This window comes from Notothenia coriiceps, unplaced genomic scaffold, assembly GCF_000735185.1.
Source record: "Notothenia coriiceps isolate Sejong01 unplaced genomic scaffold, NC01 NC01_scaffold00004485, whole genome shotgun sequence".
Classification (NCBI taxonomy): domain Eukaryota; kingdom Metazoa; phylum Chordata; class Actinopteri; order Perciformes; family Nototheniidae; genus Notothenia; species Notothenia coriiceps.
The window spans coordinates 362,922-380,749 of NW_011337186.1; the positions used below are offsets into that span (position 1 = coordinate 362,922).

At 39.2% G+C, this 17,828-nt stretch overlaps 1 protein-coding gene across 2 annotated transcripts; it reads right to left on the reverse strand.

Annotated features, from left to right (window-relative positions):
- Positions 1-1,388: 1,388 nt before the first annotated feature.
- Positions 1,389-17,132, reverse strand: kcnk10b (potassium channel, subfamily K, member 10b). 2 transcript variants are annotated; one of them, XM_010767546.1, is made up of 7 exons: positions 17,048-17,132; positions 12,680-13,095; positions 6,471-6,588; positions 5,011-5,171; positions 4,711-4,903; positions 4,387-4,529; positions 1,389-3,445 (listed from the first exon to the last, which is right to left on the reverse strand). In XM_010767546.1, coding segments are annotated over exons 1-7 (1,674 nt in total). In that variant the 5' UTR covers positions 17,049-17,132; the 3' UTR covers positions 1,389-2,803. The 2 variants fall into 2 exon arrangements, with proteins under 2 accessions (XP_010765848.1, XP_010765847.1); XM_010767545.1 differs by lacking the exon at positions 17,048-17,132 and adding an exon at positions 16,464-16,845.
- Positions 17,133-17,828: the final 696 nt, after the last annotated feature.

The window sequence follows — 17,828 nt, forward strand, 5'->3', positions numbered from 1 at the left end:
GAATTACACACACAGCATCAAGGCAAATTCAAATCAATTATATCTTGTTAGGCTTACATGTTGAAAGGAGTGAAAAAAAGTGATCAAAAAAGTTCAATTTTGCAGAGAAGCAATGCTTTGTTCACATATTGTGTTGGAATAAAATAAGTCAATTGAGAGCATTTACAATGTGAGTTTGAGAAGGAAAGAGGCAAAATAACAATATACAAAATTGCTGTAGAAAATGCTATCATTAAATAATGTCATCTATAGTAGAGCACTATAAGAGCACATAGGGTTAGGGTAATGTAAATAAAAAAACATGTAAATATATAATATATATATATATATATATAAAAGTATACAAGGATAATAACATTATGCTACATACCTTGCTAAAGGACCCTTCACATTGTTTTACAGTATATGTCACATAAATGAAGACCATTATGCTAGAGGTGAAATTTAGCCATTAGTGTTAAATGGACCATAATTCCTCACAGCAACCTGCCAGTAGAAACCCCATCGACCAGAAATATGCGGTGACAAAAGCAAAATGCCTGAAAGATAATTGAATGATAGCCAAATACCATTAAGATGCTTCAGTTTCAGTTCATGCTGTTTTGCATTCTGGCTCATTGACACAGTGTCTTGACTCATTGCCGACAGAACAAAAGAACCATTAACGTTGTAATTGTCACTAAACAACTATCCGTGTTCTAGTATCACAAGTCATAATACCTGATGTGAAAAATAAACAATATTTATAATATTTCATTTGCAGCAATAATTCTAGAAAAGCAACGATTCCCAGTACAACATATAACAAAATACTATGCAAATTGTTGTGTCTCGTCAAATGTGCTAGTTATGTTTATGTATTTTGTCTGTCATTTCCTGTTTTATTTTGTATTTACCTCTTGTCTTTCATTTCGGGCCCTGTTTCTTCCTCCCCTTGTGTGTTTTTTCCCGCCATCATCAGTGTCTGTCCCGCCCCTGAATGTTTCCACCTGTTCCCACTCACCTCATGTTTAAATAGTCCTGTCTCTCCCCTGTCCTGTCAGTTTGTCTTGTTTGTTTCCCCGAATGGTCGTGCCAAGCCTCTACTCAGAAAGGATTGCTTTCTCTCATGTCAGGTTATGTTATTTTGTTGATTTTTGTAGGCTTAAGTTTTTTCTTAAGTTCTCCTTTTGTTATGCCTAGTTCTTTCCTCCTTGTGAGCGCTTTTTGTTTATTCCAGCACCTACTCTGTTAAGAGGGATTTCCTGATCATTGGAATTAATAAATACATGTTATTACATTCAAGTCTTTGTCTCTGGGTCGTGCATGTGGGTTCATCAGTTTGTGTCTAGGTCCTGACACAAATACAGTATTTGATATAGTTACAACAACATCTTTAATTACCTGTGTAGTCTTTATTATTTGGAAAAAGGCACTCACTACATTTAATTTGATCTGTTCGTAAAATAAACTGTACACAACAAACTTGTCACAGGTCATGGTCAAAGGAAAAGGTTAATGATATCAGATGAATAGGTTACGAGTACAACCAGTGTGTACTTTGTCTTTAGTAATGCATGCAATGCACGCTATAGTGATACGTTGAATAATTCAGTAACATTTCAAGAAGGCGTTAAGTAGTGCCAATGCCTATTTGTAAAATGCAAATATGAATTGGTGACGTGTCAAACATTTCAGTCAGTTAATTTAGGAACAACAGCAAAACACATTTCAGTGTGAAGACGATTGAAGCCTCTGTTTGACTGTGTTCCAGAAAAAATAAATACGATAAAAGAAACATGTTTTTTTCATATTTTCGATTCTTTGAAAAATGTAACTCAAGTGCTTGGCTGGTATAAAACAAAGTAAACACATATACAAACATGCTTGATGAGTAAAAAATCAACAGCATCACATTCATTAATTAAAAAGTAGTTGAAGTCGTCAGAAGACATGTGTGATAAAAGTGAATGTAATATACAAAATAAGTGTTTTCAACATGGCGGACAATCTCATAGCCAACGGTGATTAAATGCGTCTAGTGAATTCCAGCTTGGTGTATTCTTTTTCTGCAAAATGTTAAATTAAGCAGTACATTTCATTTTATTAAAATATTATTACAGCTGTATTTCAAGCTTTCAAGTAAGTCAATTATCTGCAATGCTTGTGGTTTTTTTATGAGCGCTTATGTAGTAGTTTAAGCCCTAAGGCTGCATTTTCAAAGTCACATACCATGTAGGAATACTTGTACATGCCAGGAAGGTAAATGCTTGTATTGTCTATTGATCCAGCAGAAACACAGCCTTCCACCCTCCAGACATTGTAATCTTTAAGCAGCAGAGCTAAAAATAGCCAACACAGCATGAAAGGACAAAGCGGCGATCGATAGTGGTTTTGAAGATGGATGACATTTTACTAGCTCTCTGGATGTCCTGCCCACATCTGTAAAAAATAATAATATTCTGCATTAAGTGACAGCCGTTGCCCAAGTGTCTCTTAAGAGTCGTCTGGAAGACAACCAAACTGGATTGATAGCTCCCGTAGAAATTAAGGTTCTTAAGTAGCTCAGTCTACAGTAACATCCCATGTGAGGTATTTTAACTAAAGCCTCTTCTGTCTCTTTACATTTTTGGCAACACATTCCTTTCTCATGGCTATGGCACAATGACTGAATTTCCTTGGGAGCAGTTATGATGTAAGCATAGGAAACAGAAAGGCACATTTACTGACATCTCAAAGGTCCATGCACTCTTTTTCTGCGTCTCTGTGTGTTTCACCCTGTCTCTCTGTCTCTCTGTCTCTGAAGCACTCGATTATTCATCGCCTAGTCGTTCTCTCCCTCTTTTACATTCACTGTTGTGGACCCATTCAACTTGCTGCGCTCCGTTGCGTAATGTGACAGGTTTGTCAGACTGGTGTTTCCCTCTTTTCTTTCTCCACTTTCCTCGTCTGGCTCCACATCTCCTTCTTCTTCCGTCCTCTCCTCACCCAGCATGGCATTATTTATTCCTAGGCTTGTCCGTTGCACATCTTCATTAATGTTCCTCCGCAGTTCACGGTTCTTGTTGCGTCTGGCCAGCTTGGTAAGGGATCCAAAACGCAGGTTGGAGAGATTCTCCTCTGAGGAAGATGCTGTCTGTGGTGTTTGCTCGCTCGCCTGATGGTCGTACGCCTCACAGGCCCCCTTCAGCCTCAGGTTGTTGAGCTTGGTGTCGATGCTCTCCTGAGAGGAAGTCTTGAAGCGAGCAGCATCCAGACTGGCAAACAAGGCCCTCTTCTCAGGAGACAGCATGTCCAGAGAGAGAGCTCGCTGCTCCAGGCCCAGCTGGCGGCGCTCCATGCTGCGGATGGTGGCGGCCCGCTGGAGCTTGTCATGGATCTCAACACTCAGGCGCCGCCGCGTTTCACGAAACTCTGCTCTGACATTTGCCTTCCATTCAGCAGCATGAGCTTTAATCTCCCCAACCTGTGACGATAGTGCAGAAAGGAAAGGATCAGGAATCGGTTTCAGAAAAAAAAATGTCTTTAAAGAATTCTAATTCAGCTTTTGCAAAGAAGTGTGAGTGATGGGTACCTCGATGATAACAAAATGTTCTGCCAATGTTCTTTTCACTTTAACCTTACCAACGAAATCTGAATAGATGAAGATTTTTACAACTACTTATACCTATACAGCGTTTTCATTTCATTGTCTTCTATTTGGACAATGCTGAACAACTCAAACAATATAGCAGCCTGTTAGATACCATTTTGACAAGAGCTAATCAGCGATTATTGGGAGAAATGTAAGAGCAGAAGGGTAGAGAAGGCAGTAGCAGGGTCGGAATTTCTAGTTCTATTATTATTATTATTATTATTATTATCTATTATTATCCGTGATCACATTACACCCGTCCTCATCAAGCTCCACTGGCTCCCCATCCCCCAGAGAATTCAGTACAAGATCCTCCTGATGACATACAAAGCCCTCCATAACCTGGCCCCATCCTACCTAACTGACCTCCTCCACAGACACACTCCCACTCGCTCCCTCCGCTCTGCCACTGCCAGTCTCCTGTCCCTCCCCACCCGGACCAACCTCAAGTCTTGGGGCGACAGAGCCTTCTCCGTTGCTGCACCCACCCTCTGGAACTCACTACCCCAATCCATCAGAGATTCTTCCTCCCTCACAGCATTCAAAACATCACTCAAAACCCACCTGTTCAACACTGCATTCAACCACTGACCACCCCCCTCCACCCCTATTTTCTGTTTTGTTTATCTCTTTTTGTATTTCTTTGTTTTTTGTTGTTGTCTTAATTCTCTGTCAAAGTGTCTTTGAGTTTCATGAAAAGCGCTATAAAAGTCCCATGTATTATTATTATTATTATTATTATTATAGTTTCTCTACAATTGTATGAACCTCACCTCTTCTTTGGTCTTTATGGACAGTACTCGAAGCCAGTCTCCAATCATGCTGAGTACGGCCGCAAAGTATGCTAAACCCACCAAGATCCAGAACCACACCAGGGGTTTGTACCACTGCATATAGTCGATTCTACGGTCACCACCTGGAGGGGAAGGAAAAACACCAAATATTGAAGTCATGATAGTTCAATTAAACAATAATCTACATCATGAGATACAGTACAATTCAGTTTTCAATCATCATCAAATGTTGAGATTTCCTGATTTGATATACAAAATGTTGGCTGAAGAAAGAAAACATTCTTTATTTGTAGCATGATCTACCTGCCACATAGTCTCCTATTCCCACTGTGGTGAGTGTGATCACAACAAAGTAGATGGCCTCTAGTGTGGTCCAGCCCTCGATGTGTTTGAAGACGACAGCAGGGATGGTGACAAAAACAATGCAGCCAGCCAGAATGAACAGGATGGTTGACGTCACTCTGATCTTAGTTTGGCTGATCTGTTTGTGTTTTTGCTGAAAAAGACAAACATGGGATGCCATTAGAACAATATAAGAAGTTAAAAGAGGATAAAAACTGGCAAATAAGAATAAAACAATATCTGAAACTAGCTTAAACTCACCCTGAATATCTTCTCAACTCTCAAGATGCTTTTCACGAAGATGGTCCCCAGCTGGTCTCCAATCCCCGCCAACAAAAAGCCAAAGAGAGGGATGCCAAATATTGCATAAAGGATGCAAAGGATTTTCCCGCCCTCCGTGCTTGGAGCTATGTTTCCATAACCTGATAAAAAAGAAACAGAAAAAACACGATGAAGAGCAGAGAAAACAAAAAAGATTATAGAATCATGGCCAAGTGGTGAGGGGGAGGGGGAGTGTTAGGATGAAAGCAATAGAAGACAATCAAGACCTTCTTAACCAACAATCAATTGAAGTCCATATCATGCTACTGTTGCAAGTCTGTAGTAAATAAGCTCCTCAAGAAGAAATGATCCTCCTGAGAGATATTGCATTATTATTATTTGACAGAGATACCAGGCCAGGGAGACACATAAAGGACAGTTTCATCATGTATATTTCAAATGCAATTGAATTGAAACTCATTGAAGAGGATAATTTTTTTTGATTTGTAACATGTTTAATTTAAAGCTGTGTAGGGTCTTACTTCTTGTATTCTCTTAAATCTGATGTCTAAAAATCTGATATCCGGATGTTAATGAAGCAACTCAAAACTACTGTATAGCGTAGTTGCAAATCCCTAGTTAATGAAATCTCTGGACCATAACAAGAGGTTCGGGACTTTTTTTTTTCCTTTTATTTGAAATGAGGGGACATGCAGCTAATAGAGAAATAGAAACTTTAATGTATCATCTTGATGTTGGAATTATAGCTCCTATATGGAACTATATCTATTGTAAATATTCAAAGCATCAAGAGCCTTTCAATTTCATTAAAAAATGTGTTTGATCAATCAATTGTTTTTCTTGTTAGAGCAAGTAAAAAAAACTCATAGAGTGACATAAGGTGAATTGAAACTAAATAATCTGCATAAGCAGTGTGTGTTTTGAACTTCACCGGTTGTTAAATCCCACAGGGCTTTGTATTGCATCATTTAGCACCACCTCATGAGGGTGAAGGGATTTGTAAAACTCACCTGAGGATAGCAATAAGAGGGAGGGATTTACACAGCTTTACAGAAATGTGTGTTGAGAAACACCTTCGACAAACTGAAAGGACAAAGCCTTTCAAAAGTATTCTAATCCCTTTTCAAGGTCTTGCATATATACAGTAACTCATGTTGTTGTTTGGTTCATCACAAAAATATTTGTTTTTTTTAGTGAAGATTCCAATTTTTAGAACAGTACTAATGTCATATTGTTTTTCTCTACACACAAGCAGTGTTAGGATTCTATAGAGCTTCAAAGTGTGGGTTACTTTTTAATTGATTGGGTAAAAAGTGTATGGCCATTTTTCTAAATAACACTTTAGTCTAATGAATAGTTCAACACCTCTATGATATGACCTTATGCAGCATAACTAGAGCAGAAATGAAAGCATTAGAATGGATTATTCAAAACGTTACCTATGGTTGTGATGACAGTCCCAGCGAAGAAGAATGCGCTGCCCATGTCCCAGTAACTGGAAGTGTAGGATGTGTTTCCAATAGGACTCACTCCTGCATTCACAGCATCTATAGCATGCTGCAATTAGAACATAATGGAATATAAATTAGATGGAGACAATCCTAGATGCATTTCATAAACTGATTATACGTTCAGCTAAGTAGATGCAGTTACAATAAATTAAATCAGTTCAACATTAGTGTATCTGCCATATGCTGATGTGATCATGGGTGTGTGTTACAAAACGCTGTTGTGTTATAACATTTAATTAAAAAAGAACAAAATAACCATTGCTTTGAACAATACACATACAAATCAGTAAATGCGGAAACATCTATGAGATCTGTTTCTCATTATTCAGTATCTGACTCTTCACACAGAGCAGTGTCTGCATTCTAACCCACTGCATGTTTTTACACTTCACTTCATTGACTTAATCTACATTGACTTTCACTTGCAGCAAACAGACCTTCATCTATTTGTTCTTCTATGTCAGGTTTTCCTTTACTCCCGGAGCTTTCCTTTATCTCCAGCTTGTCTAGGGAAACATTTAGAACCTACAACGCTCTCACACCCTCCACCATTATTCTCAATGATCTCATTCTGAGCTCCAATATGTAGCAATAACAGTTAATACACTATCTTGAATTATTTCTACATTTTCTGTTTATGGGCTTTTTATGATAATGGCATTTAATTTTCTTATCTCTGTGGACATTAATAGTTTGCATTTTGCTTCTGGGCTCAACATCACTTTCTGCTGGCATGAAAGTCATGGTTGCCATTGGTAAAAAATAGTGCATTTAACAACATCCTGAATTCAGGGCAACCCCCCTAAACTATCCATGCAAGCTGTTAGTAAAATGCACGTCCATCTGATAAAATATGTATCAACTCTTTTGACATAGCCTACATTTCAAAGCAGACAGAGTAAGGGATCACTTCCACACTGCTGCACCTGCCTACTCATAATCATGCATGTGATTACCTCAGCTCCATCAGTGCACCCCTGCACCCCCTCCACCCCCCGATGAGACAGACTTTGGTATCTGAAATAGAGTCATGCCCACATAGCCTCAATATAGGAGCCAAATCTGAGCGGTAATTATATAATAAATCCCAAATAGCCTAATTCTTGAGCCAAGAGAGAGCTAATAATAGCCTCACAATATATCTGAATACTTGATGAGGAAGTCTATTTTTGTCTCCAGTTTTCACAGCCAAGTTCACACTGCATTAGATATGTGGAAAATCCTCTTTATCCAGGGGCACTTATGAAACACGAGGATGCTGACGATGATTTGTGTTGTTGTGTGCTAATTAGGACGCAACTTGTGTTATAATGTTACAGCAACTCTCCTCCTATTCGATTGCACTGAAGATTAAGCACACAGACGTTCTTGTAGACACACAGTCAACCCCAAATGGTTGTGACGTGCCCTTTGCTAATGTGTGTTTTTATATTCTTCACTTCAGGATCAATAAAGTGCAGGCTTAATCACTGCAAATCTTTATCCTCTCAGTGTGTCCTTCTGCCCCACAGCAGGTGACAGCAATGATCCAGCCAGCATGGTGCCTCGCTCCCTGTGAGCCGGTGCCAAGCTCTCTCCCCTGCAGCACTCGCTCTTTGACTAGTATCTATAACTTCTTCTGAACCACTTTAAAGCATTAAAGCTGCCTAAATGACTGCCAAACTGGAAGACTCTGGTCCATCACAGATAAGGCTAATGATCAAAACAGTTTGTAAAGTGAGCAAAAATAATCAAAACCCAGCTTTGATACACAGATATATCCCTGGTTTGTGGTTTTATTTAACATGAGATATATATTTTTCCATATGTTTTACAATTCACTTTTTAGTCTATTCTTAAAGTCATTTCATTAGTTTAGGAACTTTGTGTCAAACCGTTGCGGAGCCTCTTTCTCATGAATCACTGTAGACCTTTAATAAAGCAGCCTAACTTTTACAATCATTCTCACAAATAACTACATCCATATAACAAAAATAAAAAACTCAAAATCATGAACAATGAACAATTATTATGTTGTTATTTCTGTGTCGTGACATAGATTCCCTGCAGGTAGTCCAGTGTTTTTGAAAGTAGTTTGTAGATAAAGTGAGTCATCAATAAAAGAGACTTGACTGGTGGCAACAACAGCACGGCGCCACATTGTGCCAAAGAGTGAGTCATCCCGACAGCGCTGGAAAAGCCAATTTGGTCCGCTGCCTTTGTGGGGCGCCCAGCGGGTAGGTGGACAGCACAGATGCTGAAGCAGACATGAGTGACGGGGTCAACATACATGCATTGACAAGCACACACGAACACACAGACACACACTGAGCCAACATGGGTTTTGGAGCAAAGCCTTACAAGTGCTTGGTCTATACACAGTCTTCTTTTCGCTCACCCACACACTAGCTGTACATTTACACACATGTCTCTTAAAGTTGCAATTTTTCAATCAAATCCTTTGCCAAACATTCACTGAACTGTCAGTAATCACTGCCGTGTCACCATAGAGGATCTTTGTTTGAGTGACAGGCTCCACGCAGCAGGAACGGACCGATAACAGAACCTGTGACCAGACAGACTCTATGATTGAGTACTTGTGAAGAAACATGTCCTGAAGGCCTTTTTTTAAGACAGCCAAGGGAAAAAAGTGTTATTTAACAGTTCGAGTTTCACACATGACACGATTTTCGTTATTTTATACTTGAAGAACTGTCATAGCTTCGTGGAAGGATATCTGAAGGAACAGTTTGAAACTTTGGAAATTCACTTTCTTACCGATGATTAGCAGAGGAAATTGAGAGAAAACTCTCAATCTGGTACGCATTATATCTGCAAACAGTTAGCTTATCTTTATCTAAATCATGATATGTCATTTGTTTAATCTGTAGACAAACAGAAATGTAAACATGACATGTTGTAGTTTAAGGTTGCTAGGGTCACTGCTTCTTACAAAAAATAATCTGGCACATAAACCATAACTTGCATTTTTTACAATTAGTTTTTTGCGCGTTTAAAACAGCAGATTCTGTTCAGTTTGGACAGACCTAGTTAGGCTACATGTCTCCCTGTCTTTCCAGTGAACGTTAGGTTAACTGGCTGCTGGTACTAACTTTATAAACCATATCGACATAAAGGCAGCGGTATTGATCTACTAATTCAGCTCTCTGCAGAAAAGCCAATGGATCAACTCAAACTTAATCTGATCTCATCATAGTTGTACAAGGACTACACAAATCCTATCATTTTTAATACATTCAATTTGGCAGAGGTAATATTGTAAATTAGTTCTAAAACAGTTTAATAGAGGCAAATAACTGGTAACATGCTGTCATAGACGTTATGTCCTGTCTCTGGATCTGATCATTAGTCAGCTGCTGCTGCTGCTGCTGCTGCTGCTGCTTGGAGCTACAGGAGGTCTGTGACTGCTGGCCTGTGCAATAAATAATTGATTCCCTCCGGACCTCAGGCACACCTAAAGGTTTTTATTTACAAACATCTCCCAAGGATATACTGTTATTGATTTATTTTCACAAACCCGGGATAACACTTTTGTGGTTTAAAGAGGTTGAGTGCTGCGAGGGTGGAGAAGAAAGGAGGCTTTTCTGAAATAGAGTAACAGAACAGGCGTGGGTGTGGAGAAGGAGGGAGAGACAGATCGGCAGTCCAATATTTACTGGAGCAGTGTTGAAGAAGCTACCGTCAAATGGAGCCATTGTAGCAGAAAGTGAAGCACACCAAATGCCTTTGGGGTTATTTTAAGTTAAAGATTATCAGAGGGGTTCACTGGGGCACTAACCTACATGGAAAGCACATTATGCAAAAAAGCTCTCTTTTTCACAATCTACTGTATTCATGTGATTTCATATGTTTTCTGCTGAATTATGCTAGTGAGGTACTACTTAGGCAGGTAAAAGGGATTTGCCATTTGCTCCTTGTGTCACAAACATTTGCCCTCAAAGAAATTAACCCACATAGATGCAGAATCCCTCCCTCTCTTTTTCTTGAGAATATTCTCTGCATAGGAGTGTTTGAGTGATCTGAGTCCCGCTTTTTTCTTTTGCAGCACACCCTCACATATCAAAGTTTCAACACAGCAGAGTGCAAGCCAACAGATCTCAAATTATTTTCCAATCGCGCTTCCAGTTGTCAGCTTGATGTATTGACCTTAAATCTCGACCTATAATATCAGAGAGCAGCGTAAAGCATTGCCATACACTGTGGTATAAAGCGGCTGACACCACAAGGAAATGCCCAATCAAGTCATGATGTGATGGGCATGATTTTTGTCACTATCTGCTTGTTATCTAGTCCAGTTCACACAGGTAGGCCTATTGGTTGATAATGAAAGCTTCTTATTCTGTATTAGAAACATGTGGAACATTGCAGGAACAGTATGATTTAGGTCGACCTGTGTCAAGGGTTGTCTCTCGTGTTTTTAACAACAAGTTGTTTAATCGAGATGCACATGTTAGAATTAATCATTTTTAAGGTTGTCATGATCTGATTTTATGATCAGACAGACATTGATGTGATATCAAGAATATAGCGTTAAGGATTCAGGGTCCATCTGCCCCAGAAATCTCTCTGGATCTTTCCAGTTTAACAAAATGTCTTGTTAAAATAGAAGAGATATCACACACTGTTTTGGTAGAAGACAGAGAAAAACTTGGCTTCAAACGTTTCTTATAGCAAAGACAACAATGCTCTTGTGGCCGTGAGCTAGTTTCCTTATTTAAAACGTGTGGGTGTAGTTAAAGCCTCACTCTGGAATATCATGCACAAATACATGTATTGTTGAGGGTATTAAGATACAGCTAAGTTATACAATTTTGATCTCAAAACAACCCACAATCTGTTGTAATGTGGGTTGTTTACTATTACTAGTACTATTTGTTTGCTCAAGTCGAGTCAGGGACACAACAACATCAATGTAGACCTGCGATTACAATTCACCGTTCTCCACTCTCTAAGCAGCTGTATGACCTTTTTCACTAGGATAAACAATTGCCCTTATACTGGTTACTGTATATACTGTTATGTAACATTCAACAGTATGTGCTAGCAGGTCAAGTCGGTTTACTGACATATGTGAAGTGTCACTGAGGATTATGGGTATCTCTGTGGTGACCCTGAAGGTATTAATGTGCTTCCCACTGAATGATGGATCTGCCTCTAAGTCTTCTCGTGACATTCACCCATCAGCCGGGGGGGGGGGGGGCCAGAGCATGGGAGTGTCTTCTGTCACATGTGTCTATAAATAAGCATTATCGGAGCAATAACAGCACTCTGGAAAAGGTTGTGATTGAGTTCAATATAACCCTTAAAACCATCTCCTATGTGGAGGTTAATTGCGACTGAATAGAGAAGTACAATAACAACGAGTCAAGGTATTGGGTTCTAACAATCATTTTTTTTAAAGAAAGAGGACTTCACTGCTCCAAGTAAACACCTACACAATTTCTAAAGGTTACGAACAAAAAATTGACATAGAAGTAACGAAGCAGTATTATAATTTGTTTGGTTAATTTCTTACTCATTGTCATTTCCTTGTTATTCTAAAAATGTTGATTATAGCAGCTTTTAGTCGAGGCTAGTTAGTACAAATAATCTTTACAAATCAGAACTCTTCAAAAATCAGCAATCAAGATGTTTTACTCAATATTTAAATACAGAAATTGCTATATCTATTATATATATGACAACAATTTTTTTGAAAAACCTAAACAATTATACCGTAAAATTCTGCAAAAAGAACAATGACATCAAAGTCTTGATCTTCTGGAGGACGGTCTGGACATGAAAGACAGTATCATCCAAGGTGTTCATGTGAAAAGCTAAAGAAACAAGATTTAATTAACCTGAGAACCTCTAACTACCTCTGATAGCAATCACCATCTTGAAAACTGCTGCTACAAAAAGGTAAGTCCTCTGATTTTCTTCCTCTTATCCAATCACATGGAATGGCAGTCAGTATCAGATCACTTTAATTAAATCTCTCATCGTTCTATCCTCTTACAAACTAATCTTTGGATGAAGATATACTGTGATGAACAGATACAATAAATGCAATGCACAATCAAAGGGCTGAATGAACAGATGAAAGAAAGTTCAGGTCTGTTAAATGTGCAGATCCATCTCGACTTTCAATCCCTTACCTTGATGAGTACCTCGAGCTCTTGAGGAGTAACACACGGGTTTCTCTCCAGGAACGAAGCCTTCTCCAGAGTGATGCTGGTCTTCTGATTGCTCTCAAACGGCTGCTCCAGCGCCTTGAAAGCCAGACCTCCGCAGACCAGGTAGAGAACGACCACGATGAACACGGCCAGCACCGTCTTCCACTTCATCACTGAGTGGAGCGCGGCGGCCATGCCGTCACAGCTGGCGTCCATGCTGGCCACAACGCTGGCAGAGCGGGAGGAGATGGACAGGCGTGGCAGTGGACAGTGACCATTGGCCTTAGGGTCGCAGCTCATTGGATTCTGCATGGTGGCCACACTGGCCTGGACAAGACTTGACTTTGCCATGCCAGACTGGGCCTTTTTGGGAGGGACCAAGTTGGTTTGGACCGCCACTAGGAACAAATTGGAAAGAAGAGAATATTGTTTTGTTTGTCATTGTATTTGAGGATGCCAAGACATAAACTGCAATCCTGTATCTTCTGAAAGTGATTCTCTGATGATTTTATGCAATTAAAACTAACAGACCATTCTTGGCTGAAGGCTTTGAATCTGTTACAGACAGATTGAGTTTTGAGAAAGATTCCTCTGAGATTATGTTTTATGAAATCACACTAATTGTTTTTACATTCATTTGTTCTATGCCCAACTCTGATAACAAGTCTTTTGCAATAGTAAAAAATACTCTATGGAATGAGTTTGATTACAGTATTTTCTCTATCCTTTAAGCTTTCATGCACGTCAAATGCATTAACATCAAAAAGGAGCCAATAATAAAAATGTTCTGCTTCCCAGGTTCAATAAGTAAAGCAATATAGCTTTTCAATGTTTCAAGTCCAAATTGGGTATTCATCAGGTTCATACTGTAGGTATCAACACTGATTGTTTAAATCTGTTAGTAAGAAGCCTCCAAATATTGTACTTTTTTTTTTTAAAGTAAATTATTTTAAAGGGAGGGCTTGGGAAATATATCACTGTGCAGGTTTGGACTCCCCGAGCACAGAGAGAAATGTGTATCTGTTTTGCACATTGAACACGACATTGGACATAAACAAAGGCTCTTTAGCCATTAAAACCTATAACCACCTCATTACGCATTAGAACGTAATTTCCCTTCTACTCTGATCTGATAAAGGGCTCTTCACAAAGCTAACACTTAAAGCTATCAGCATAAAGACATATTCAATACGCTCCACAGCATTCAGCTCACACTTCAAATACTGAGAATTTGGTTTGGGTTTTAAACATAAAAGCCACTATTTCTGTGAATTGCAGTCTCTGCGCTACCACCTCAATCACGCAGGCAGAAAACCTTTACATCGAATTATTGTAATAAATGAAAACAATGGAGGTAACAAGCATGAGTCTGCAAAACGGAAAAAAAAGAAAATACATTTACAAGTATCTAAAACATAAAACTTCCAACCAAAACCTCACAATATTTCTAAGAGGAGGTGAAAGCTGAGTTACCCTCTGCTAAGAAAGCAGGATTCAATTTTGCTAATTCACTGTAAGAGGGGGTGGGGGGGATGAGTGCCACTTTCAGTAATAGGTTTCTGGGTGGGTTTTTATAATAATGCATGGGTGCTGGAACAGGTCAACGAAGTAGCAAGCAGCACCTTGGAGGTGGCCACATTTAGATTCCTTTAATGTGTATAACGCATTGAATAAGCTATTCAGAGCATCAACCTTCCCCCCTGACGCCCCCACCTATCTTAGATTGGAGAGTGCGGCATGCCTCTAGCCATGGGTGGAGCCTGTTGGCTTTAATGTTGGAACTCTTGTATGCAGGAACACAATATGGATATGTTTGAGAGACACTCTTTTACTGGTATGGGATCACTAATGGGATATTCTAAGTACAATGTATCCTCTCACTCACACACCCCACCTTGATGAGTCAAGGGCATCCGGGAAGTGTCTCATTCTCTGCAGGAGCTATGAATCTTGTTAGTTAATGCCTGTATCGTGAGTGAATCAATAACAGCAGAGTGATTTCAAGCTTAGGAAGGTGCAAAACTGCCACTTTCAATGTATACATGTGTTTAAGGGCAGTGGCTGGCTATTTTTAGAAAATGAGATGGAATGGAAAATTAGGACTGAATGCTGAAGCAGAAGAAAGAAAATAACACATCAATATTGTATGCTGCATTTGATCTTGATAGATGTAAATGAACTTCAACTGTCAAATGAATTGCAAATTGGGCCAAATCAATAACTAGTTACAATGAGACAAGAATGCTTCTCATCTTATCTGAAATGTAATAAATCAGTTATTTGCAGCAGAGTGACGGCAGCTATAGGCAGTTCAAAAACATGGATATTATTGAGTTTAGTTCAGCTATGTAATAGAAAAACCTAAGAGTAATAAATAAATAAAGTATAAATAAAAGGTTACATGTCTGTCAAAGTTTAAAACCATAAGGGCAAAATCGAACCGGGGATAAAGATAATTGTCTTTGCATTTCATATTTTTGAGGCTCTATCGCATTCATAGAATCCTTTTCCAACCAATGAGTTTTCTTCATATTGTTTTTTGGTAATGAAATAAGGTCTGAGTGGGACACCGTAATTTGTATCTGATAGTATCTCTCTCTCAGCCCTTCCTCTGTTTCCAGCAGGTCTGGCCAAAGCAGAGGTAATGTTCACTCACTGGGGACTCAGGTCCATAAAACAATGGAAAAAATATCAGGATGCTAATGATAATTCTAATGATAGAAATTAAATGTTGCATTTATAATGTAACACACTGTTTAATGGGGCACAGCTGTGATGGGACAATAGAACCATTCAATTTGTCAACATTTCAGCATACAAATGCACATTGCGTGTAGAAAAGCATTATTTAACCAGTGATAAACAAAATGCTAACCAGCAGGAACAGTTAACACGAGGGAGCATTAAGGGTTAGTTACTTCAGGACTCTAGGCTCAGTTCTTCCCTGGGGTGCAAGCAGGTGCAAGGCGGGTTATAGGCGTTGAACTAACCAGCTGGGACCAACATCTAGCATCAAGCCAGCCTGAATCACACATGAAGGCCAAGTAGGCCTACTTCCGGCAAAAAACTGATTCCAAAATAAAACTGAGTACGTTTCAAGGAGTGGTGGACTGGTCCTGCTAACTCTATATCACAAAACAAAAGTAGAACAAGTAATTACAATATTATTCAAAGACCAAGCAAAATCCTCATGTTTTCTGTAACCATATGTTAGGCATAATAAGATAAATAAACTCACATTCAGTCATGGTCAATTTCCGACGAGCTTAATTATGTAATAAATAACCACTGTCACCAGCCATTTTTGGTAGTTATAATTGTATATATAGCGTGTCTTATTTTGTAGGATAAGTCATATAGCCAACATTATTCTTCAGCAGCAACTGTATGCTTTTATTTTTAAACTAGTTCCGGTTTTACGCAGGTTACTTCTGATAGCTTGATTTGGCTGAAGCTCCGCTCTCAGTAGCGTCTCCATGCACAACTAAGCACAAGGAGGATAGAGAATTAAGAAATACCCCCAACATCATTGTCGCTTGTTAAATGTCCATATAGAAACACAGACTAGACAGAAGAGAAAACACGAAGTGTAATCAGTTAAAAATAATAGATACAAAATAGTGCAAAAGTGTTCATCCCTTGAATAATGCAGCGTGGTGTAAATTGGTGTGTCTCCATGAGATGTTTCTGAGACTAGGAGTAGTTTAAATGACTAAATGACATATATCTAAAGTGATGAGATAATAAGAAAGCATTTTTCACCAACCTTGTTCTGGTTCCCAGTTAACTTGTTTCCTTGGGGTTTCTATTGGAAATTTCATCTCTATTTTTGTTCTCAATCAAAACGTAAGGGAATTTCAATAATATTTTAAAAAATAAATAAAAATATCCAAATCACGAGGAGTCCTCCAGCATCTTCGGGACATCATATGTTTGTGGATGATGGAGTAAATTGTACGCAGGAATAAACGCATCGTAAAACCGCATTGTCTGCCTCTGCTATCCCCCTCCCTTTTTCTCCTCCTCGCTTGGACGCGCGGTGATAGTCTAACAAGAGAGCTCCTTGAGAGACCTTTCACTGAGCTGTCGCACGGGAGGACCAAACCACATCACGTCTCACACCCGAACACACAAAAAACGGGTTGATCCGGTCCACAAACACAGCCACAGGGTGTCCAAAATAGCAACTTTACGCCAGAAGGTAGAACAACGGGAAGGGATGCTCTCCACCCTTCCATTCCCAAAGCTCTACTCCACATGCTTTGCTGCAAATACCTGGAGGAAATGTGCCTCTAGCCTGGCATCGGTTACATACTCACACATGTTCATAATACATTTTTGAATACTTACTGTTTTGGTTATTCCCAAAAACGGGATTATCTTCTCGTCATTTGGCAACCGGCGACGGAGCACATGGCGCAGGGCGGCAAGTCAGAGCTGCACGGCAAATCAGCTGCAGACACAAACCATGACATCATTCACATGTATGGGAAAACGTTGTATTATTTATGAACTTCTACAAAGTCCCTTCCTCCATCCCGTCAGAAGCCGACCAATTTAGGGAGCCATTGTTGAACAGCTAACATAGACATTTGTAGAAACTAAATTGAGCCTGAATTTATTTTTGATTATGGCCAAATTTGCTGTTTAAGTCATTTTCACACTGCAATGAAGAAATCTACAATCGTTTGCTTGTAAATGACACGAGGGGTCAAAAGGTTTATAAAACAATACAAGGAACACAGCAGAGTTAACAATACGCTGCTGACAGACGTTTCCCATGTCCAACATGCACTCAGTTGAATCAGAATGTATTGCACTCTGTGTACTCCCACTACCACATTATATATAAATGAGGCCACTGGTTGTGTTTTTTAGCAGGCCAGATGGTGTGTTTGCCTCAAACTGTCCTCAAAACAGCAAACCAATAATTAACAAGAGGCTCAGTAATTAGGAGGATGCATGAATAGAACTAACAATAATAGATTCAATATAAGTGTGATAGATAGATGGATGGATGGATATATAGATAGGATAGATAGATAGATAGATAGATAGTTTATTGATCCCAAAATCTATTATACAGTATATAAGTTGATGGAGCCATTATCCCCCTCTTCTGGATCATATT

Excerpts from the sequence above, each read along its gene's own strand:
- kcnk10b (XM_010767545.1), bottom strand. The coding sequence starts at position 16,518 with ATGAAATTTCCAATAGAAACCCCAAGGAAACAAGTTAACTGGGAACCA. Across the intron at positions 13,096-16,463 it reads TAACTGGGAACCAGAACAAG|TGGCGGTCCAAACCAACTTG; the intron begins GTTGGTGAAAAA and ends ATTTGTTCCTAG. Across the intron at positions 6,589-12,679 it reads AGCTCGAGGTACTCATCAAG|CATGCTATAGATGCTGTGAA; the intron begins GTAAGGGATTGA and ends TTCTAATTGCAG.